This window comes from Cydia pomonella, chromosome 8 (genome assembly GCF_033807575.1).
Source record: "Cydia pomonella isolate Wapato2018A chromosome 8, ilCydPomo1, whole genome shotgun sequence".
NCBI classification, from domain to species: Eukaryota; Metazoa; Arthropoda; class Insecta; order Lepidoptera; family Tortricidae; genus Cydia; species Cydia pomonella.
The window spans coordinates 20037149-20063502 of record NC_084710.1 but is presented as its reverse complement, the minus strand read 5'-3'; the positions used below and the strand labels follow the sequence as shown (position 1 = coordinate 20063502).

Here is a 26354-nt window from a genome sequence, read left to right as displayed (position 1 = left end):
TCGGCCTTGTCGAATGAGTGACGAATGAATGTCATAATTGCTGCAGTCATTCAGCAGCCAACATCACCTTCTTCTTCTTCCTCGCGTTGTCCTGGCATTTTGGCTCGGCTCATTGGAGCCTGGGGTCCGCTTGGCAACTAATCCCTAGAATTGGCGTAGGCTAGGCCTTAGTAGGATTATTCCGATTTCCTCACGATGTTTTCCTTCACCGAAAAGCGATTGGTGAATCTCAAATGATATATCGTACATAAGTCCCGAAAAACTCATTGGTACGAGCCGGGGTTTGAACCCGCGACCTGCGAATTGCTCTTACCGCTAGATTACCAGCGCTTCAGCGGCGCACATCTCCCATTTTTTTTAAGGAAATTGCGAGATAAAGCGGCGGTATCAACGCCACAGCAATAAAATCGCAATAAAATGCAGCTGCAGTTAGCATCGGACCTTAATAGGGACTTTAATAGCCGACTTAGCACATGTGACCTTGTTAAGAGCGTTTAGAGAGGAAATACAGTTGCTAATGGAATTCTTAGTGGCCGTATTTGGATTTCCTCGCATAATGGGTAATCCGTAAGGGTCCTTTAAGCGTACCGTTAGGGTAGCCCTTACTATAACAAAGGATTTTGTCTGGTGTGTCTGTATTTTACGCAGAGGAAGGCCCAGGCTCACATATCTCAGCCAAATAAAAGATAAAGTTTATGTCGTGTCGTACGAGGAAGTTAAAAGGCTGGCCCAGCAAAGAGAAGAGTGGCGATTACTCCACCGACAAGAGCATAGCTCTTCAATATTGATGATGATGTCTGTATTTTCGGAAGCAATCATTAATATGCTAGTTTTGCCTAAAATACGCCATGTTGCTGACGTTATAAACATAGAATTCGTACCAAACGCAGTGAATTAAAGTCAATCAATTTAAAAAAATCTATTCGAATGCCAGGCGGAAGAACTGTTATTACTGCGGAAAATACGGCCATCAGGCCATCACCCATATCCGGCGCGATGCAAAGTGAAATGTTTACTTTTAACAAAAACATAACGAAAATATCATGACAGCTGTCATTTGTAGTGACGCGGCGGTAGTGATCATGAAGTGAACGACGTTTTTGTGGACATTTCCGCATTCTTTCTCGTCAAGGTCGGTGCATAGGGTTACGGCCATTTTACTTACATCAATGGTTACGGCCCAATTCGAACAATGCTTATCTCTCAGTGTCAAAAGTGATATTTCTTCAACTAAAAACGTCACTTTTGATACTGACAAATTGGTATCGTGTTGCTGTGCATCTTACGTATAAGCATTGTTCGAATTGGACCGTTAGATTTAAGATGGATTCTAATTATTCAATACTTACCTTTTAATATTTTATTTTGATAGGAGGTCCCAGGCTCTAATCCTGGCATTCATTTGTAGTGTGTTTATTATAAATTTAGACTAATTTACAATAATAATATATACATAATGGATATATACAGAGGATAAATATAACTAGCTGAAATCTAAATCAGGCCCTTAAGTATTATAAATATGTATTCCTGAGTTATGAATGTTTTCTATGTAAAGTATATAATTGATTAGATATAACTATAAGTTATCCTAGTCTAGTACCCAGAACACAACACAAGCTTTAATGAGTTTATTGAGTGACTAGATCGATGTGGCTAAAATTGTCCTATAATATTTATTTATACTCATTTCAAAATAGAAAGGGGTAAAAGTTCATCGACCTAAAATATTTCACTCCAAGTTCTAATATTGACACAAATATTTTCATAACAAACGATCATTAAGCATCTAAATTGTTACGTAAATTAGCATTGCGACCCAAATAACATTGTTCTTAACTAACTTTAATCCCATTCCTGAAGCTATTATTATTAATCAAAAATATTTACTTCGCTAACTGGAGTTTACAAATTGTGATCTGAACTTTGTAATTTTATTTAATTTTGGAGAATTGGGAAGTTGGAAGCTTATTCGAAATGTTAAATATCTCAACTTGATTCTTTGTTGATATGATATTAATTTCACACGACTCGCAATTTTGCTTACCTATTGGTGCGCGCGAGATGCGTCATAAATAATCAATAATCATACACGTCCCGCTGCTGGGCATGGCACAGGCCTCCTTTCATGCGCGAGAGGGCTTAAGCTATAGTCCCCATGTTGACCCAATGCGGGTTGGGGACTACACATACACTTTTAAATTTTTGACTACCACCGCTTCCTCGTGGTACGTATCATATCAATAGCAAATCGAGTTGAGAATTTTAGACTTCGAACCAGCCTCTTGACCTGACTAAAATGAGTTTAGTTGGTAACGAAATTGGTTGATAATTGCTTTGCTTATATAATTAAACACCAAAGATATTGATGTTGAATGTAATGTTAGCAATGCTTAAACTTAAAATTATACGTGTCTTATTCTCAAATCGATGTCAACTCCATATAAGATTTTAGAAGTGAAAACTTCTTTAGCGGCGCTGTGCACTTATTGTGAAGGGGAAAAAATGTTAAACTCGCGACAGGTCACGTCACCGACAGATTCGTCAGATTGAAAATTCGTAAGACGGACACGTGACCAGTACCCCTAGTGTAACTAATTTAGACAGCGAAACGTGACGTACGCGTTTGCGTTAAGTGTCATTTTGTATGAGATTTTTGACTTTCCAAAACGTCCCGCTTGGCGCGCTGTTCAAAAACCCATACAAAATGAGACTAAACGCAAACGCGTATGTCACGTTTCGAAATCGAATTTATTTACACTAGAGGTACTGATCGAAAAACTGTTACAATGTCATTGAAGCCAGTAGAGTCGAGAGTGAAAGAGACGTTGAAATTACGGATGGAAGTTGATGTTAAATAATTGTTGAAGCGTTAAATTTTTAATGTAATATAAATTGTCATGTTTGTGTACGATAGCGCAATAAATGAATATTGTATTTTCCCCATAAATGATAGTACTTTTATACTGATAATTAAAGCAATTCATGCAAAAGTATTCCCTAACCATTCCAAAATATCAAAAATGCACAACGTTAATATTCAAGTTTTCACTTCTGCCGGCACTCCCGGAGTGCAACCCGTTTTTTTAGTTACTATGTACTTTGTCTAAATAGCGTTATACACATAATCATGCTATACTCGTATGGTGATGCTTGACTTGCTTTAGAGAGCATTATACCACGAGAACGTCCATAAAAAAGAGAAAACGTTTTTCCACTTCTAAATATTTTCCATTCTTCATAATTTTTAGTATGTTATTCACACAGTAAAAAACTAGGTTTTGCTTTTTTCAAAATTTGCAATACAATTTTTTTTCTATTTTATTTTAAAGCGAAACCTATATACCTAGAGTATATTATGCTGAAGCTATCGACATCAAAATAAAAGTGATTTGTTAAGATTTAGTGGAAAACGTTTTCTCCCGAAATGGAATTTCATAGAAAAAGTACCGTTATTTCGTTAGCATTGCAAAGTTATTCTTTCCTCTTAAGTAATGAGGTTCACAATTTTTCGTGTCACATTTTTTATATTTTAGTGTATCGGATAAATCTTTAGGATTATTCTGTTTATTAAACATAGGTATAAAGTCGTAGCCACAAAAGTTAAATAAGTAGGTGGGTCAAAATTCTTTCGTTGTTTTGTTTTTGATCACTCTGTCACGCTTGCATGAGTATTTGTGTCTTCGATCAAAAAAATAAATGTCTTTCTAGCTGTGGATTATAATTTACATACGAAAATTAAAAAAAAAATCTTCTCATACAAAAATCTACACTCAGTCACATTTATTGGGAACAAAAAACAAGACAACGAAAATAATTTTAACCCAGGTACAGTAAGAATCAATAGTAGCGGATGAAACAAAGCTCCAAAAGTATCTACGATCCGGGAATTATTTTCCAAATAGAGACATATTATTATCTTCGTAAAAAAGCGCTGGTGACCTAGCGGTAAGAGCGTGCAACTTGCAATCCGGAGGTCGCGGGTTCAAACCCCGGCTCGTACCAATGAGTTTTTCGGAACTTATGTACGAAATATCATTTGATATTTACCAGTCGCTTTTCGGTGAAGGAAAGAATCGTGAGGAAACCGGATCAATCCCAATGAGACCTAGTTTACCCTCTGGGTTGGAAGGTCAGATGGCAGTCACTTTCGTAAAAACTAGTGCCTACGCCAATTCTAGGGATTAGTTACCAAGCGGACCCCAGGCTCTTATGAGCCATGGCAAAATGCCGGGACAACGCGAGGAAGAAGAGAAGAGAGACATATCTCGGTATTTTAAATCGATGACATATAGTTACAGTGCGTGTTCTAAAGTACATATCTTTCACAGTCTTACATACATGGACTTCTTTTTGTTAAGCTTTCAGAGAATGCTATGCATCAAAAGTATCTACACTTTTGACGCATAGTTTGATCTTTCACTTTTGATGCCGACTGTACTACATTAATGCCCCACTTTACACATTATCACATAATTTCACGCCTTCTAAACTCATAGGTGTAATCCAAACAGTAATAAATATACCTAAAAGCATTAACCAAAGATGAACGTACCATGTTAATTTGAGGGTCGTTAACAAAATTACGCGGCGCATGATGGATGTATATCGGCGATTGGCACGCAAACCGTGTTGGTATAACTTACTCAAATGAGGTCGATTCTAACTTGACACTAACGGCCCGATTCGAAGTTTAAGATACATCAAAAATTTACATATCTTAAAGTCATCTTTAAGTTTGAATCGGCCCGTAACTCTCGATAACTTAAAATAATATTGTTATTCGATAAAAAAGTTAAAGAGATCCAAATTAAATACAGCATTCGAGTTAAATGTAATTATAATTTGTGTAGTTTTAATAGCTCGAACGAAACGTGAGCACCCCGCGCTAAGACACGGAAGGTGAATAATAAAACGGTGTTACAATTATTTTTTATAATTAATATTTATTGCTGGTGGTTCGGCCACGTTTGTCGCAGGCCAGCTGACTACATAGGAAACATATACTGTCACCTAGTCCTTGACACTTGACACTCTTAACACTCTTAACAGACATCTTAAGATAATGAAAATCAGTAGAGATGCCTCCTGTCCACACTGTGGTAAGGAGGAGACTAGCTTACACTTACTAGCTGAATGTATTATGTATGCGGCACCGCGATATAATATATTCGGTAGAGACATTCTGGAAGAAAACGAACTAAAGGATGTCGAACTTAAAGATGTCCTTCTGTTCTGCAGGAAAACAAGAAGAGTTGAGGAGATTAGTGTGGGAATGCCGCCGGGATAGTAACCTGCAGCTCCAACTTCAGGGAATTGGGCTGAATGAACGCGACACGTGATCGACAGCCCGCCTGTTTCCGGCCGGGCGTGCCTACACTACATCTATATCTAGCCCTTGACGGCCCCCGACCCCATGGCAGCCCAAAAAAGCGATGGCTCGATGTCGTGAAAGCAGATATGAGCGTAAACACACGAGAGGGCGCCCAGGATCGCGCAAAGTGGAGGAAAGCAAGCAGGAAAGCGGAACCTGGCAAAGGCCGGGATATCGCTAGGTAGAAGAAGATTTATTGAATTTATTTCAAACCATAAGACCTTTGCATACAAAACATTTCAAAACATGTTTTAACATAACATATAAGTATCAATATAATTATATAGATACTAATTAAACATAATGAAAAAAAAAGTTCTAACATGAACCTAATGACAGGTGGCGGTGCCACTTCTTTGAGATACAGCCACCAATTTAATTTGGAGCGAGTCGTTAACAGAATTGCCCGTCGCATGATGGATGTATACCAGTAATTGACACGCAGACCGCGGTGGTGTTATTTAACTTACTCAAACGAAGCAGAGTTGAATTATTTGTTAAATTTTGTGTTTTACTCGGAGGCAAAGTTTGTTTAACCCTCGTGCCTTGAAACCCTCGCAAAAGTCAAGGTTCCACTTCTCGAACCACTCGCTACACTTGTGGTTCAAATTTTAAATCTTACACTTGCTCGGGTATCAATATTAGCACGAGTGGTTACATAACCACTTTACCCCCTTGTAAAACAAATAACTATTATCGATCATTATCATGATCACCATCATTCCACGCAGACGATGATGCGGGCAGAAGCTAGTTTCATAAATAAAAGAAGTAGAAAAAATCAGTGTCTTAGAAATCAAATTCAAATTTATATCATTATACTTTATTTCACACAGACGCAATTAAGAATTAAAGGAAGGCATTTGATTTCTAAATCTTGAATCAGATGTGGAATTTCGGGCAGTTTTTCATTTGCGCTTTAATATCCACGGCCACCGCTCGGTGATATTTCTCTGCGTTATACGACAGAACCGAATGTCCACAGATTACTTCTCAATAGAGAGCATATTATAAGGAAATGCGCGCGCACGAGGTGGTCTCATTATGCCAATAAATTGTGTGTGTACTCGTAAGTTTGTATTATCAAAGGGAATTTGAAATTGAGGTGTATTGTCAAAGAAAATTTTGTAGTCACTACTGCCATCTTTAGACTCATGATTAAAACTTTTAGAAAACTATTTGACTTTGATCCTTATTCTTTCACCGATATGTGTTAAAATTGTTAAGATGGCGCCACGACAGATAATGGTACATTAACCATGTGTGTGTCGTGTTTGGGAGCATACAATTTTGAAAGGGTGCAGTTTTAAAATGGTTCAGACAAAAATATACGTATGGGGGGGGGGGGGGGGGTGAATGATCGATAAAATTCATCGTATTATACGTGGTTGACGGCTCAACTATACGTGGACAAACACATTGTATATTATTATATATAAGCATATTTGCTTCCTAATGTCTTATGGGAGGCAATCCATACGGATGTCATTAAAAAAAAAAAAATCTGTTTATTTCATACCAAAAAAACATGCATTTTTCTAGCTTAACTACAAAAAAATATTTAAGTTCTGATTTATTTAGGTTTAGTTTTTAATTAGTTTTATGTTTAGATATATTTTAGTATACCTATATGTATCTTATTCGAATAATAAATAATTTTCTTCGCTTAGCTACTAATCTTAAATTAAAAAGATTAAGATTGGTATAGGATTGCGCGACTATGCTTTTAAATTACGGACGCTGCTTGCTTATTGGACGCTTTTGAATTTGAGAGTTATGCGACGAGCATGATCGTGTTTTTAGATTGCTGCAGAAATAATCTAGAAATGCAATCAGAGAGCAACCATATACATTTCCGAAATGCATTTTTAACAGAAAAAAACTAGAATACTGTCAATTGCAAGACTGTGAAAGCTTTAGTCTAGATTTTTAAAGGAATAGGGATTTTTAAATGAGATAGAAGATCTTGAAAACAATTAGCTATACTGATTATTTTAATACTATTGTAGTTACTGCAACCAAACTTCTACGAGATTTTCTACGTGTAAACAAAATCTCCAACTCAGAGGTTACCGCAAAAAATTAAAATCTTAATTGATTTATTTTTCTCTCTATTGCTCGAAGGCAAGAGAAAAACAGAGGCTGATAACGAAATTCCGATTTTCTTTTTTGCGGTAGAGCCACAGGTTCGGACAACTCGGGCTGCGGTGGAAGAGAAGGTACTTGGGAAAATCGACTCAGGTAGGTATACAAATTATAGACAGTCTAGAGGTAGATCTCCGACCCCTTCAAGTTAATGATTGAGTTAGGCAGCATGAGAATAGGTGACCGGTAGGCCTTTTCAGATGGCTGATCCAGTTATTTAAATGATATGTCTCAACTCACCCATCATGATGTTGTCCCTAATGATCTGCACGTGCCGGTCGCGGTCGGGGCGCGTGTGCTCGTGCCAGAAGCCCACGACGTGCCCGAGCTCGTGCACGACGATGCCGAATTTATCGCAGTTCTTGCCGATGGAGATGGCCTGGGCGCCTCCGCCGCGCTTGCCGACGAAAGAACAGCATCTAAAAATATTCCTCAAGTTCAACCGCTCAAAGTTTTTACTAGGTTCGGGGTAAGGAATATTTGCATTAAAAGCACGTGCGGGGACTTATAGAGACATTCATCCTCGAATTGTTCATGCACACGCACACATAGATCTCTCTTTTATATTATTTTATTTGTAGATGCAAACAGCTACTATGTTTCCCTGTGAGTGGATAATTCAAAGCAGAGTCATTTACATAAGTTAATGTTTTTAACTCAATTGGAACTCCGCAAGTGTATAAAATTTTACTTGCAAGATCTGAGTTATGAATCGGGAAAAGTCTTGTTTAGTTTAGTTAGCTAAAGTTAGCTATATGTAAATGACAGAGGATATAATAAATTGGACACCTTGTCGAACAAACAGTTGAAAAACTAATCAACCAAGTATAAGAGTGTGATGCAGGTTTTACTAAGCAACAGGACACTACGATTTTTAACTATAATCTATAATATCTTTTATATTCTAGTTAAAGAAGAACAATCTAAAATCACTTATAATATTATATTGGTCCGTTCGCCAGCTATAGCAAAATCTTACCCGCAAGGTCTTTCAGTGAACACAATATAATCCTTATGCAGCTGTACATCTCGCTCGACAAACTTCACGCATGTGAAGTTCTCCCAATGCCTCATGGCCTGCTTGAACAGGGACTTGTGGGCGCCGCTGAAGTTCCCGTCGATTTCGTAAGGGATCACGCCGTTCTCCCAGATGCGTTCCTTGCGGTTGGTGGCGGCGCGGATAGAGCGGTGTCGAGTGGTTGTCTGGATATAAGAACTTTATTGATATCAGAAAGATATAGAAAAGTTTAATAGACGAATACAACAAATCTTGAGTACATTCCGTATTGATATCAACTGCTTTTGTAACTCTCAATAAGTCTCGCAAAAGGTTCGCAATGCACGATCCTTGCAATTAGTAACTAGGAAGTGAACGCGAGCAGATACCGATCTTTTCATAGATGGTCACAACGAACTAGAATAACTACAGAAGTCTCTGCCAATCAAAACTTTTAGTGACCAAACACACCAATCGCTAAACCTGAATGTACCTTTAGATATATACAAAATATAAAACACGTATGTTCACTCTCTGATTTGAAGGAAAGTAAAAATTACAAAATATCATACCCCGTTACTGCTTTGGTAGGTTTCCATTGCATCTAGATCTTCAGTGGTGTCACGAAAAAACCAATTGTTGAATTGTTGTTTTTGTCCACTTCCTGTTTCTATAATATTCTTCGGAGGTGGTTTTACATCGAATTTCTCTTCAAACTCATGTTCAGGTACAACCAGTTTTCTACTTTCTCCGCTGTTTTCTCTGCTTGAATGTTTTTTTCGGTGACGAAAATTTTTTTTACGCTCCAATTGATTTTCTTCTTGGTCATCCGATTTGATGGAGTTTTTTCCTGATCTTTCACCTGAGTGGATGTTTCTTAACCTGAAAGTAAAACCACGTTTACGTTATGTTATGATATATAATATTTGTAAAAATCTTTTTATGCTCAAATATGTAGTCACAAAAGTAATACGATTTTCCTAAAATTTATATGAATTGGTACACAATTTATTTTTTATCAAGCAGATACCTACACCTGCGGCTGCACCACGGTTGCATTTTTATCACTTGTCACTTTCGCACTTACATACTTGGTAGAACGTGACAGGTATAGTGAAAAGTGATAAAAGTGCGACCGTGTTACAACCGCTGCAAATGATACTACAAAATGTTAAAGGAATACTTCGCACGCTTCTGGTAAGTTTCGGTACTTTTGTTTGTTGAGAGCGATTGGATCGATGTTCCAAAAGGTCGCAAGTTCGAATTTCGCATGAAGCATTAAAGATTTCCATTTATTCTTTAATTTAAAAACAAATGTCGTTCAATTTTAGTCTTAGCCCTCGTTTTAAGAAATATTCTGTACCTAGTAATAGTAATACAACATTATATGTTTAAATGAAATAAAAGGTCGATGTGTGGGTGTAGCAGCGATCAAAGGAAACATCTACATTGTCTAGGTTAAAAACATTACAAGAGCTAAATTGCTTAAATTAATTTAGAAGCGTATAATTATTATACCTATCTATGTAATGCATGTCCTAGAAAGGCAGATAGATTATCTTGGGTCAAATGGATGGCAAGCGTGCGCAAGGAGCACCCACGAGATGGTCTGATGCTGTGAACAGGGTGGTTGGCGGCAACATGCAGTGCGCTCCCATATGGCTTATGACCGCTCAATATGGAGACAGAGCATATGGTCACGATCCTCAGCAATGAGGGACCGAGGAAGATGAAGATGTAATGTTATCTTAATTAGAAACATAATAGTGATAATCACATGAATGCGATATTCCTGAACTTTCAATCTAAAACACAAAACTCATTACTATTTCGTCATTCGAAATGCTATAATGAGATATGCTCGTAATAGCTTCGTTTCTTTAAATTTTATTAACCAAATTCATAATCACACTAAGTTTTAAAATAATGTACGTTTCATAAAACGTGCTACAATTAAAGCGTGCTATTAGGCTAGCAATGCACTAAATGCATCTGAAATGGCGCGGGCTTGAATATGAGGCTAATGAATGGGCATTAAAGCTGTGCGGAGTTTGTAAGCGCTGCTTGCAAGCACTAACCCTACTATAAGACTTCTAGATAGCGACTTTAATCCAATTTTTAATACTTACAATCATTTTATTTTATAATCAACGTATGCATTTCGTTTTGGGGATATGTTTCTACAACGATTCATGCGTTCGCTAAATCTATTGTACGGGAAATATCATAGTTTATTTTTGTGTCCCTGAACATAATTAAAAAAAAAAAACATATGAATTTGGTTATTTTAAATCCTTCTTTAAATCAACCGAATAAAGGTACTTACAGGTGTAGAAGGTAAAAGATTGCCTATCAAATATCAAAAGTGCGATCAATATCCGAATGGTGTCAAGTGTCATTGGATGTATTGAATTCAGAAAAATGTGATTGCATAATATTTATTATTTGGTTTTATAATAGTAGGTATGTATATTTCTGGTATATATAAGCTCCAAGGGATGGTACGAAGGGTTCTTAGGGATGAAATGTAGAAGATCGTGCGTTAAGTACATAGTTTTATCACTGGACTGACAAAACGTTACAAAAATGCCGGCACCAGAGGGCGTATTGGGACCGTGCGAAATGCATGGTGGGGGTAAGTAAAGCGATCCCAGCTCATAAGGTGGTAAAAATTAGAACTAACTGCGGATAGCGTCATTCACATTTCACACAACTTATATAGCTCGTAATGAAACTTTAATTTACGATTTCTCTTGAAATATTCATTTAAATTGAATGGTCTAAGGGACCATTGTAATCTGTATAAAATGCTTAATATAACTAGCGTATTTAATTCGATAATTGTTAATAATGTATCCGTGTAAATAACTTTGCAAATGCCACGTATTACGTGATCTTTTTCTAGAAGTTAAGAATGGGTATAGAAGTTATCCTTAAAAGAAAGAACGCGTTAATATCGCGGACTTTTTGTAGACCTATAAATGAGAAACAACCCCACCATTGTGTTGTTATAGCTGAAATGGATTAGGCAGCGTTTTCGATTAAAGCTTCTTAGCAGGGTAATTTTTTCCGACAACATCTTTCACACTAAACCTTAATAAGTTATATACCTAAGCCTTGCTCAAGAATCACTCTATTGATAGATGAAAGTCGTTTGAAAATCCGTTCAGTAGTTTGAAGTTTTGGAGTAGTTTTATAAGATGTAGTGAATTGACGTTTTCCCCTAGACTTGCGGATGCTAGGTTGCGTGACAGTCGTGCACATAGCGAATATAATCATTTCCAGATATAATCACCGTATCTCCTGAATACAACGTTTTGTGGTTTTCAGACCGCTACATATACATTTTGGTATCATTTATGGTAAGTTTCATAACGGCTGCTAGCAAGTTTAGAAGTGGTCACGATTTTTAATTTTTATAGTATTTCGCTCTTTTGAAATGTCCATGATACGTGAACGTGAACGTTCTTTTTTGCACACTTCAATAATCTTTAACGTTTCTCGTTTTAACATAAATCAATTTCACATGGTTAAACTTCGTACTACAAGTAGTGACATTGCATGGTTACATGAGGTGCTAGATCTATTTGACCAACTCAGGAATGAAATCTATGAAGAAAAAAAAACGATAAAACAGGCCGCAGTAGTCGACGTAGGTGCTAGTAAACTAGAGTTAATAAAATCAAAATCAAGCAGTAAGAAAATTAAATAAACAATTCTACAGTTTTTTTTAAATACTTGTGGACCTTAACTAGGTGGGTTCACTCCTGTTGATAATAATTAACAAATTGTGTGCATTATTGTTATTTATAACAAATGATGATATGCATTATTTATTTTGACGACTGGTCTGGCCTAGTGGGTAGTGACCCTGCGTATGAAGCCGATAGTCCTGGGTTCGAATTTCGGTAAGAGCATTTATTTGTGTAATGAGCACAGATATTTGGGTCTTTTATATCTATTTTAATTATTTGTATATTACATATAACGTTGTTTAAATACCCACAACACAAGCCTTCTTGAGCTTACCGTAGGACTTAGTCAATCTGTGTATGAATGTACTATAATATACATTGGAGCTACGTGAAGTACGTGAACCTAATTGCTGTATATGACACGGGTAGTTTTATTATAAAATCACGTAGTAGGGGAAAGTGCACGAAGTCTCAGAACATCGCAATTAAGTGGTAGCGACTTCTCAGGAAGCATCCTTTGACGCAAGATGCGGAGAATATTTCATCGGCTTTACTTGTGGTGCATGCAAATTACGTTATGAGGACGTTGAGGACATGTTGCAGGCATTATGCTCTTGATTTTCAGACTCTATAGTTCTACCTAAGTAATTGTACATTATAAAGGCCGGGACATGGGGCTTCTCGGTTGAGTGCGATATAAAGGGCCGAGCTAGGCTGGGAGCCGATTTTTGAATTTCAAGCTCTCGAATTCGTCACTCGAATAGAATAGAATATTATATATAAGCTTGAACATATATAAAAAAAAAAACAAAAGTTAGTCACCGGGCGGGATTCGAACCCGTAACACTGGTTGTTTCTTGCCGCCCGCGTCTTAACCCGCTGGACCAGACGGACAGTGGCCTGCAACACGAAATTAGCGACCATGTTCTGCGTTGAAAGAAAAACGCATGTAAACTCGAAAACACGCGTTTTCCCAAACATAAGACTAATCTAGATCGATTGTATGCCCCCAAAAACCCCCATATACCAAATTTCAGCGAAATCGTTAGAGCCGTTTCCGAGATCACAGAAATATATCTTATACCTTTAAACGAGCAATTTTTGTATATATATTTCTGTGATCTCGGAAACGGCTCTAACGATTCCGCTGAAATTTGGTATATGGGGGTTTTTGGGGGTATACAATCTATCTAGATTAGTCTTATGTTTGGGAAAATGCGTGTTTTCGAGTTTTCATGCGTTTTTCTTTCGACGTAGAATATGGTCGCTAATTTCGTATTTCCGGCCACTGTCTGTCTGGTCCAGCGGGTTAAGACGCGGACTGCTAAACGAGTGTTGAGGGTTCGAATCTCGCCCGGTGACTAACTTTTTTTTTATATGTTCAAGTTTATATATAATTTTTTAATTTTTATTGTTTTAGACAAGTTTAATTCAGTAAAAAAATATAGTTATAACCGAGCTTGGTCGCCCAGGTACTATATATATATATATATATATATACAAGAATTGCTCGTTTAAAGGTATAAGATTTAAATGCCTAGTGGTGGATATAGTATTCAAGGAAAACACGAAATGTAGCGATCGAAATTAAAAAATCGGCCCCCAGATACTATTATTAATAAAATGAGGCGTTATGTTGCGGCAATCCATATTAATTAAAACAAAAGTATTGCTTTGCTAATCCTCGAAATAACAATGTGCTAGTCAATCAGTGCTAAATCGTTAAACTTACTTGTAGTAAACGTTATTATTTCGCGGATTAGCAAAGCAATAGTTTTGTTTTTATTAGACCACCTGTACCTATAGGTATAATATATTATGCCAGTAACAAGAGAAAATTAATTAGAAAATCTCTAAATGCGATTCTTAAAATATGATAAATTCTTATTAACGATATGAAAAATATCATACCGTCTCCCATTACCGTGTCTTCTTCGCCTTCGTCGATGTCTGCTCAAAGTCTCTTCTGTCAGACTCTGCAAACTTTCAGTCGGCTTCAATAGATCGTTGGCTTCTAGAAATTTCCCATTTAAATCAGCACCGGGTTTGTTGATAACTTCTTTTTCCATACTTTCAATATCTTCCTCTCTTTCATTAGTTACTAGGACCCCGTTAGTTGGAGCAGGAGCCATCGTCACATTTTCAGGTGGAGATTTCACCTTTATATTATTATTAGAGTCTCCTGTTATCTCACGGCTGTTGCTCTGGATTTTATTTGTCACCTCATCGACTTTGTTGGCAGTGCTTGTTAAATGCATATTTGGATATAGTTCATCTAAATTTAAAATATTGTCCGTTGAAATATTAACGACTAGAACACCGTCTTGTTCTAAACTTTCTGATTCAGTAAGATTCTCGATGGGGCTTGTTTGGTTAGTAACTAATTCTTCTTTGGTTTGATTAATTTTATTAGTTATATTGTCTAGCATTTCTCCGGGTGGCAATTTACCGTTTTTTAATAATATTGATTTGTCTAAGCCCGATGGTAAAACCTGTGAAGTAAGACATGGCGTTGAAAGCAGGGTATGACTTTGCCAGTCTGTGATATTTTGTTTCTATTTTTGATCAAACTTATTTTAATCAAGTATATAAGCAAATGGCCCTAATTACATTATTGTACATGTGAAGAAATGTCAATGTCATGAAGTGCGCTTGATACAAAATCGAATATACTATAAATCAGCCCACGCATACGAGTATTTCATTTTAATTATGTAGTCTGCGAATCTGAATACATACATACAATAATAACGAAAGCTGGCTTAATTCTTTAAAATAAGGTTTTGACTGAAGCTGTTAATTTTATAAGATTAAGTGGGGTAGAAAGAACAGTTTGACAATCCATACAAATTTTCCTATTGGTGTTGCTCATGCCTCACCAGGGCTTATACTTTTTGAAATGGTAAGTAATGTTTTTGCTATTTTACAATGCCTACCTTTGTCATCAGCATTGCATCATTGTACTTCTTTGGTTTCTCCGGCGCCGGTGCTGGTTGCTTCGTCCTCTTCCTCAATATGTCTGGCAAACCTTCCTCTTCAACTTGTAACCCTTCGAGTAGTACTTCCTTCTTTAACCTCTCTACTTCTTCTTGTAGAGACTTGTTGATTTTGGAGGCAGACTTCATGGGTTTGAAGTCTGTGTCTTGTAAAGCTATGTCTCCTTGGAAGTTACCTGTAACAACGAATAAAATATATCAATTTCTATTCTTTATAGAATTGCAATTTGTAGAAATTTAAATAATCTTTTGAGACTACACCAAGTTATTTAAGGCCCGAAGACCACATAAAAAAATAAATAATTATTATACGATATTCTGATATAGATTGACTAAGTCCCTGTGGGAAGCTCAAGAAGGCTTGTGTACGTGTGTAAATATGTTAATATGCGTAATACAGTTTGAATCCGGCTTTCTGCGTTTTATTTTGCTTGCGGTGTACTCTTAACGAATGCGTATGGCCACACAACGACAGCAAAGTACTCTACAGAGAGCTAGAGCTATACTGCAATACGCATGCAATTTGATTAGATGTTTAATTATCTACTTAAATAACCGTCTCACCCCAATTTAAAAGGAGATAGGAATTTAGAATCCCAGATGTGAATTGTCGCAAAAATGCTTATTTGTTAAAACGGGTCACTCAAATATTTTAACAAAAGTTGGTCGACATGTTTCACTCGGTACCGAGTAGCATCATCGGGAGCACGCGTTGGCCCGTATAAAACCTGTCTTAATTTATTTAATGCCTGTGTCTCACTCCAAGTTTAGTTATTAAAAATGCATATTCTATTATTAATAGTTGCTCAGGTTCTTGTATTTTTACAAGCTTAACTCATCAAAAGGACATATTATATACATACCTGTCTATATTATTAATAAGGATATTTATTAAACCTTAGTTCGTAAAGTCAAGTTTGTAAATTAAAAAATGAAATTATAAGTCTGTGGTTTTATCGACAATATTAATATCGTAAGTTAATATCACTTTAAATTGTCTAGGAAGATATTAATTAATGTTGTTATTCAAAATAATGTTACTCACGGATACGGCTAGTTAGGTTCAAATAGACGTGATCCAGTTAGTTGGCCGCACATTCCGGAAACTTGCGCGAGTCATTTTACAGGTAAACAAGTGTTATGACCTCAGGATCCGTAACTATATGCGGAATTCTTCGAGAAGTTTATAGAAACAGTGGCGATTGTCTAAGGTGAGGAAATATCACGACACACACTTTATTTATTTATTTAAATATTATACATGAATGCACAAATGGTGAACTTGAAGCCAGAAGGTATTCTCTACCAGTCAACCATGGGTTAAACTGAAAGATTGGGTTTAATGTTGATTGTTTCTTCTGATCTGGATAATTATTTAATTGAAATAAGCAATAAATTGCAAGGAAACCTTGAAGAAGTGACTGCAACAAGTGCAGGTTAGTCATATTTTCTTGCCAGTCTTTCTTGTCTTACGGATGATTAATTGAAAGTAGCTGTTAAGATAAACTTTAAGGGATGATTAATTGAAAGTAGCTGTTAAGATAATCACCTTGAAAAAGAGATGCCACGCTTTACTATCAAAGATAAGTGCTTGCGGTATTTTAAGGTCATAATTCATTGCCTTAGGTCTAGCCTTTTTAGAGCATTCCACAACCAGTCGGGTACATGACGCTATTTTTTAAAACATTTGATAAAGCCAAGAAGCGGATATTTGGCATGATAACGTTGATAATACAATACTCTTTATAGCATACCTCACACAGTTTACAATACATGTACAGAAACAAATAAAGATGATTGGATAGAGACAACAATAGGTGGTCTTATCGCTTAAGAGCGATCTTTTCCATCCTGTACAATTTGAAACTGGGTTAACAGTTTAACCGGTTAACCCAGAATTATTGGGATGGTGCAAGTAGCGCTTAGTGGCCCTTTAACCCGAGGTCAACCTAATACATCTGGAGATACCACGGTCACCAGTACAATTTGACACTGGGTTAACCTGTTAAACCTGGAGTTATTATGGCTCCCAGTACAATTTGATACAGGGTTAACATTAACCGCGTAACCCCAGGTTAGTAGGATGGTGTAAGTGACGCTTAGCGTTTTTATACGAGTTTATCGATCATATCGCCCGCGGAAAGCAAATAGCAATGAAACTTGCAGCGCTGCAGCAACTGCGGCAGATCTAATTATCAGCAACATGCCGTCGATTCAAGGCCAAATTGTTTCGCTTGCTACTCCGAATTGTAGCCAATTTCGGAACGCCCGACGCCCGTGTTTGACAGTGAAATGGCTAATTGAACAAGCGCATTAAATAGATTGAACGTGTTCTATTGAAACTGAATAGGCGATATTATAGTGAAGTAATGGCGTTGATATTTAAATGATACTATGGAAAATTGTTTCTAACTTCTTAATTTATATAAATTTAGATAGTTTATATACATGTTTAGATAAGATTAAGACTAAGAATTTATCGTTACTGTCTAAAATCGTTGAGATACATTATTCATTTATTATTATTTTAGTTTATCAAAGAGCAAAAACTGCTTAAGTTATTTCCGTAGAAAAATGCAGTACCAACTAAAAACAGTATCAAGTATCAAGTGTGTTTAATGGAAAATACTCCAATTGATACTAGTTCTATGAAGGCTCAAAAAAGTAGGGATAGAAAAGGTATCTTTTTCGAAAGATTGAAAAACTTAACGACACATTTAGCAAATTTTAGGAAAACTTTACGTCTCAAGGGTGTTTCTCTGGAGGATATATTCATCTACCCTGTACACGTTGAGTCTTAGAGCTTACAACTTAGACCTATAGTTAAAGTTTCGGGGACCTAAGTATTAGGCCAATTCGAGTTTTACTTATTCGATATGTTTCGATATGATACTGATTTGTCAGTGTCCAAGGTGACGTTTTTGGTTGAAGAACTAAAACTCGAATTGGCCTGGATATTTTAATGCTACATCTGTTTCTAACAAGTGATAGCCACACCAATACCTAAATACCAATAACAAATTTTAAAAAGGGACATTTACGTATTTTAAGAGCCATCCCACACTAGCGTCTTTTGAGCTTCGGCGTCTAGTCAGCGCTATGGAAAATCTTGACGCTGCGCATTTGCGCCAACGTTGCGTCGAGCAGCAGCCATAGAGTTGAGTAGTGTGGAGTTGCCCCTCGTTAAAGATTGCTTGACGCGTGGGCGTTTTTTTTTAAATAAATATATTTAATATATCTCTGTATCTCCAATATCTAATTCATTGAAATTAGAGTGTCAAATTGATCCCCCACTACACCCACCAAGCCACCATTCCCACTAAGCCGTTACTATTTAGAACCTGGATAACTTATCCCTTACATTGGCAGGTAACACATGTTTGCTTGGCCATAAAATCTAATGCGTCTATGACAGCTGGGCCAACACTGGCCGTTATTAATTGTCTATGCCTGCGGCTTGAATAGGACAAGCCAGTTTACGATGCTTACTATGAATATTCATGGTAGTGGCAACATTGGGTCGGCGACGGGGATTCCAAATTTGAATTCAATTGCTTGATTGTAAGTTTATCACGATTTTTTGGTTTCTGGGATATCTTGTTTTGCGTGCCAGACGAAAACTTATTTAGATACATATAATTACTTAGCCTGACTCATTTTTCCCGACTTCGATAAGGATTATGATATTTGCAGTACCAATCATTATGCCCCTTGAGTCGAATGATAGTTCCTATTATGACAGTTCATTTTTGTATACTACTAGAGTTAGCTGTTTCGTAAAAATGATAATTCACATTTTTTTGAAGTTTAGTACATTCATTTATTTAGAAAGAGGAAGATCCTGAAGAAAGGCCAGGTCAAGAGCGCCCTAAACAGGCGAACGTGTATGAGGAATGTTATAAAAGTGAAGGAAGCGAAAGAGGTATGCCAGGATCGTAGCAAGTGGAAACCCGTGTATATAATGTATCTTGCGTATACGTACTTAATAAGAACGTGTGTATTTTTTGTTTGTAATACACATATATCATTCGTCTGTTTGCCTCTATGCATTTAATTGTATGTAGGTAAATAGTAAAAATATTGATTGCATACGTTGTAGGTATATGGTGAAAATTGCTCATCATAATAAAAGTCACATTGATAAAATATAAAATAAACCAAAAGGTCGGTAGTCTGAGTGAGCACTTGTAAAACCTCAATAATGAAGCGTAAAACTGATTTAAGTGAAAGAACTTTTACTGCAAAACCACTGATTGGACGTAAAGCCAATTTTACGGCACCATTATTATATTTCATGACATGAGGGTGCGTTCACAAACACTTTTATAGGCAGTAAAAAATTTCGTTTCAAAAATAAATTAAAGGAAATGATATATAAGTTTATTTTGAGATCAAAGTTTAAAAATGAATTATGCAAAATTAGTGTTTGATTAAAACCGGTTTTTTTGTCGAAAATGAAACCGAATGTTCGAATTTGCTCTAGTTTGGGCTGAAATCGAACCTTTGGCTGAAACATGATTTTTATGCCGAAACCCGTTGAAACCGAAACGGAAACTTCGGTCGGACACTCCCGAAAACACAATCTTGTAAGTTTCGGTGCGGCCGAAACGTTCGACGAGGCTTCGGTCGGACACTAGACAAAATGTGATTTTATTTACAGAAAAGTATACGGGAATCGTATGTGATAGTAAGTTTATTTTTTGGTATATAACTAAGAAGAACTATAATATTTTCATTTTAAGTATACCTTGTACATAAAATTGTTTTTGTTTTAGCCATAATTTTAATGTATTTTTCGGGACTCAGCGCACTTAAGATAAATTGAATATAAGTAGTGTTTTTTTTTTTTTTGTAATGTTCAAAATGTGTCACTGAAAAGAAAATATTGATATGCTTCATTTGTATACTGTGAAGCTAAACAGATCCATCAACAGTGCTGGTTCCATGTTTCACATTCGCGAATATCTGAGTTGGATTTGAATGAAATTGATAGACAATTTCATTCAATATGAATCACTAAAATAATCTAATTTATGAATCGAAAGTTTTCAACATGTTTTAACGTGGCGTCCTTGTCATTATCTAAGTGAATGAGCAAATAAATAAAAATATAATTAAATTGAACTACTGAAGTAACGAACCACGTGAATCCGAACTGAACTAGTGAATGAAAAAGTGACCTTAAGTGAAATATTTAATTTAAATCTTGAATCTTTCATTCGTGAACTAATCATGTCTAGTTTTTTTTATATAGCTACACATAATACTTTCTGTTACAAAGATAACCTTTTGTTTTTTAAAACCTAACAATACCTAAATAGGACCAAATATTGCGTTTTCTCATTCAGAAGGAAAAACATTTGTTGGTTTCAAGTATTTCACAAAAGAGAATTTAGATAAACGTTTCTACAAATTGGTTAACAGTGCGACTTTATATGGAGCCATTCCGAGGGTTCGAACAAATCGGTCAATTATTGGAAATCATTTTCTCAAATAGAAAAACTTCGGCTCTCAAAAAGGACCAGGCAAGTTTTAGAAATAATAATGACTACATCAAACGAAATAATACAGTTTAGATCACTTTACGAAAATAAAAATATGTAACGCACTTGACTCTTTTTATGAATGTGGTTTATTATATCGTGCATAATTATTTCTTTTATTTACATTTAGGGCCGATCTTTCAGTTGGGTCAAAGTTATTTTCATTGTCTTGTTTCTGATCACTCTGCCATGCTTCTAGTTTTATCTTTTATCGAATAAAAAAAAGTTGAGAGCTATTGCATGTCTTTCTAGCTGTAGATTATAATTCTCTTGAGAAAAGTTAAAAACTAAATTTCATCTCATACAAAAAGCTCCACTCCTTCAAATTTTTTTGGCAAAGATACTGCTCTATCAGTATCAAAAGTGACGTTTTTGGTTGAATAAAATGTAACTTTTGACACTGACCGATCAGTATCATATCGGAAACAGATGGAATAGCTAAAACTCGAAATGACCTGTGACACGCGAGAATCGTGTTAGAGTTAAGGGGCAGTTAGAACAAAAAGTTGACAGTTCAGAACAACTGACACACTGAAAGAAATGGTTTGCATAATTGTAACAAAAATTTTGGTTACTGTTTACACAAAAATTGGGACTTGCGAACTATGTGTTATATGTTACAAAACCGTGTTTGGCTATCAGTGTTCAGGTACTGGGTATACACTACAAAATAAGTTTGTAAATTTATGCAAAGTTTATTTTCTTATAACCGTAGTTTAGTTATTTAGTAAAGTTACAAAACCAGTTCGGCTATCTATTTTTTTCAGTGCAGGCCGATCCGGCTGACTGTTAATCAGTGGGCCCCTTTAGACCAAGCTGCGAGTAAGTTGTCAGCGATTTTGATAGCCCAGACAGGCCGAGTTATGGTTACAGTGCTATCTCATTTACTCAAATACAAATAGACAGTGTGCGCTGACGCGCTGTGCTTTTCGGTATTACCAGCCTCTTAAGAGGATACGGGAGCTGAGATTTAAATATTTTAGGTGAGTATAGACCTATGCGATAAGGACAACGCCAGGTGAAGAGAAAAATCCTGCGTAAAAATCTCAAAATACGATGTTTCATACTCGATTGTTTCCTCCTCCAAAATTTAACCAAAAGTAACAAAACAGTCGAGTACGTTTGTATGGAGAAATATAAATATTAATATAATATAAATATTATAGGACATTATTACACAAATTGACTAAGTCCCACAGTAAGCTCAATAAGGCTTGTGTTGAGGGTACTTAGTCAACGATATATATAATATATAAATATTGAAATACATAGAAAACACCCATGACTCAGGAACAAATATCCATGCTCATTACACGAATAAATGCCCTTACTGGGATTTGAACCCGTGACCATCTGCTTCGTAGGCAGGGTTACTATCCACTAGGCCAAACCGGTCGTCACTCATCACTCACAAATGACCACTTCTGTTGCCTCTGTGCCGCCAATCATTGGCAAGGTGCGAAGTCGGTGGAGGGAGAAGTGGCGCTGATTGTCACCAACACACGTAATCTTATGGAACGTCGCACATTAATGCTAGCGGCAGCCGGTGGCTATCAAAAATGCTGCCAACCTAGCTTGGTCGAAGTCTATCAATAGAATAAATCCTATCCTGTTCAACTGGGGACTGGAAAACCGGCTCTTAAACTATTTGTGTTTACAAATATCAATGTTCAACATACATCGAGGTTATGAATGAACTGGATGCTGCGTAGTCTTTGATTTTTAAACGTTCTATACCGTATCTTATTTTGTTTTTGAGTATTAATGCGAAATTCTGCCGATCTTCGGCTCGCTATTGGAAATAGCAAGGAAAGAATTCATAAAATTGAAATAGCAATTTACTTCAGGCTCAGCTCGCGAGCTGTTAAATTCCTTTAGTAGATCCATTCTTGAACATAGAGCTTTTGATGTAAACGTACATGGCATTTGCAATGATAAAGTGTGGAAATGTCACCATTAATGTCAAATTTCTATGAAAACCTGACGTTTGTAATGACACTTCCTCACTCTGCTCTGATCTGATCGGTGCATAGTTAGTTTAATCAGACTCTAGCTATGTATAAATCACGAAATTACGTCATAGTTACGTCAGTCTTAAATCATTTTTAGGGTTCTGTAATCAACTAGGAACCCTTAAAGTTTCGCCATGTCCGTCTGTCTGTCCGTCCGCGGCTTTGCTCCGTGCTCACTAGTGCTAGAAAGCTGCAATTTGGCATGGATACATAAATCTTATGTTACGTACCATGATCTTATCTCTGCATACTCCAAAAAAATGTTTGAGTACCTACATCTCAAACAGATTTAAAAAAAATAATTATAAAATTATTTTTGTCGATTCTATGTTTTTTTTCTGACAGATCTATATAAATATTCAGTTTTAAGCTATGCAAAGACAAGCTCCATTTTAATTGGCGAGCATTTGACGACGCATGCGGCTTACGCCCGTGTAAGCTCCAATCGAGCGGTGATATTAATTGTTTCGCCCACAACTGGGATTTGGGAAGCGCTTGAATAAGGTGAATTGAACGAGCAAAGCTATCAAATTATGGGAGATATGCGATTTTTAGCAGTAAATAAATAAGCGGTTATAAAAAGGTGAGACGGCTTCTACCAATAGAATACCAGAATCTCACGTTTGCAACGATTTTGATAGCACGCAGTGCAAGTGTTATTTTAAACATCAAACATATAGCCAGCTGCAGAGAGAGGTGACCCCCCCCCTCCCTTTTTATACCACGACGGTGGCAAACAAGCATACGGACCACCTGATGGTAAGCAGTCACCGCAGCCTATGGACGCCTGCAACTCCAGAGGTGTTACATGCACGTTGCCGACACTTTCAAAACAACCTGTACACTCCTTTTTTGAAGAACTGGGACTGTAGACCCTCGGGAAAACCTCAACTAGACTGATTGAATGCAGGGGGGCACCTATCTCTGCATCTGACTGTGCACTGTGTCCTGTGTACCAGTGATAGCGCTATGTCAAGGCCCCAGCAGTAATGCCGCAACAGTATGTAATGTCACTTTTCTCAAACTTGCTATGAAATGATGACATGACTTACGTCAAATTAGGTCCTGAAATACTACTATGAAGTGGCATGAGTGAACATGATATGTAAAGGAATTTCATACTGCCTTACACACCTAGGACTGTAAAGCAACCTTCTTTTGTTTTTTAACGTCAAATTGTGACAACGTCTTGACATCCAACCATCAACTAGCTTCAGTTAGCTTGGTACGGTGATTTGTTGTGCATATTCGTTGCTAAGCAACGGCGGTGGCGCATCGCGCAGGCGCGCGGACTTACGGGTTGTACACCGCTGGTAGAGGGCGAGCTGAGTAGGTCGCCACAAAACAAATTGACTACAATTTTTTGTTTTAATTGCAAGTTTGAGAAAAGCACTATACATATCTCGGCGAAAAACGGGGTTGCCGCTGCAACCCTACGTTTCCCGGCCTCTATAGTAATGTACTATTAAATGTCTGCTATGTTGCGAATAGGTACCTGTTACTTACACCTTTTAAAGTATGAGTAACATTCAATCATAACCGACCTAATATTATCGTGGCCATAGTCGCCGTAGCTTCCTGAAATTAAATAATTAAATTTTACAGCAAAATTTATAGCCACCGCAGCGCGCAAGGTATTCCCGCTCGGGAGGTTTAAGATGCATTTCTGAATTACTGTCATAGCTGCTCGAATTATTTTACATTGAGTAATAAAATAGGTTCACTTTCTATTATATTATACTGGTTGATTCGATTTCATAGCTTTGAGTGCACCTATCTAGGTAGATCGAATTTATTGTATAATGATCGTATGTATTTGTACTTGAACCCATAGTTCATTTTCGTTTTTTTATGTAAGTAAACAGCTTAATAGACATTAGAACCAGTCCCAATTTTACGTATATTTATTTTTTAGCTTTGCTGATGTAAAATGGATTGTCAAAACCGATTAGACCCCTACTTCAATTTCTTTGCCAAGGCCGTTCTTGAGTGTACTGGAGCCCTTCCGGCTGTCTATTATATAAAACATGATATTAATATAATATTAATCTCATCGGTCTCTTTTTCAGTCTTTCACCGGGGAGGGGAGGAGGGAGGTTATGGCCAAAGGGTGTCAAGTTCCGGCGGTTCCGCGGCCGGCTCCCTGACAACTGCGGGGTTGCGAAACATGCGTGTATCGCAGCCATAATAATTGTGTGTTTTTTAGTCTTAAGATATAAATGTGTTATAAATAATATGTATGCTAGTTTTAATATTTTGAGTATAGGGTTCGCTGTTCGTAGTCGCTTTCCTCTACAAAGCGGGAAAACGCTATGGGCCAATAGTTGCCTAAAATAAAGATATTCATTTCATTTCCTTTCTTGCACCGATTGCACTAAGAAGTGCAAGTAAGACGTAGATTTACCTCACTAAATATTAAATTGATAAATATCCCTAAATATTAAATTATTCATGTTGTGAAATTTTTGTATTTTAATAATATATTATTACAAGATTAAAAAAAAAAATTGATAATTGATATATTTAAAAAAAATATGAACTAGGAACCCGCTCCAAGCTTGTGCCTAGTCGTGCATTGTATAATTTTATCAGCAAACCGCATTGCATACAAATCAATATTATTTACTATACTACAAAAAAAAAAAAATTTGTTTCTCAAGTTCCGCTGTAAGAAAACAAAGTATTGAGATAAATGAAATCCGCATACTACTCTAGATCTGAGCCCGCTCCTTGCTTATGCCTGGCCATTTTGGATTGTATAATTTAATCAGCGAACCGCATTGCATTGCAAGCAATCCGCCATCGAGCGCTGCACAATGAGCATATCTAGCAACTGCGACGTTCATGTTGCATACGTACAAATAAGCCAGTAGGGAGGAAGAAATACTTCAACCACAAAAAGTATAAGTATTTTTTGACACTGACAGATTATATCCATGACAAATCCAGATCAAATTTATAACCTATACTTAATTACAATCAAAATACGCCCCCGTGAACCCACATAATAACGTGTCAAACTTTATAGATACTTCAAGATGGTTATGTAAGCAGAAAATAGCTTCTAGAATTATGGATGCAGAAATGTGATACCTTGAGAACACACTCTTAACATTATATATTCTAATAATCTCCTTTTTATAAAGGTACTAGAAGATAATGATAGGATCACATACATGTCAATTAGTTTAATACCAAATGAAAATGACACAGGTTTTAAGCATTCAGACTTTAAAGTACATTTAGAATAAAATATTCATGGTATTTACAAAAAATAATAAAAGATATGTTTGTCAGATATCGGTGCAAGTAAGACACAGTATTGATATTAATGAAATCCGCATTTGAAATGACTTCGCTTACTCCTCCAGGTTGAGCCCGCTTCGAGCTTATGCCTGGCCGTTGTGCATTGTATAATTTAATCAGCGAACCGCATTGAATGCAGTCCGCGATCGAGCGTCGCACAATTAGCATATCTCGCGACTGTGACGTTCATGTTGCATACGTATCCATTAACTAGGTTTGGAGCAGTATTCGATTGTTTTAAATCTTAACTTGATTATTTTGTTATTAATATTTTTTTTTCCGGACC

General features: G+C 36.6%; 1 protein-coding gene across 1 annotated transcript in view; it reads right to left on the bottom strand.

Annotated features, from left to right (window-relative positions):
* The window catches only part of LOC133520815 (bone morphogenetic protein 1), a 139609-nt gene that overhangs the window by 37722 nt on the left and 75533 nt on the right, over nucleotides 1–26354 (bottom strand). The window contains exons 3-7 of the mRNA XM_061855487.1: nucleotides 15148–15383; nucleotides 14123–14703; nucleotides 9089–9398; nucleotides 8499–8722; nucleotides 7760–7938 (exon numbers count right to left, since the gene is read on the bottom strand). Coding sequence (XP_061711471.1) covers nucleotides 7760–7938; nucleotides 8499–8722; nucleotides 9089–9398; nucleotides 14123–14703; nucleotides 15148–15383 — 1530 coding nt within the window. The remainder of the gene's footprint in view (nucleotides 1–7759; nucleotides 7939–8498; nucleotides 8723–9088; nucleotides 9399–14122; nucleotides 14704–15147; nucleotides 15384–26354) is intronic.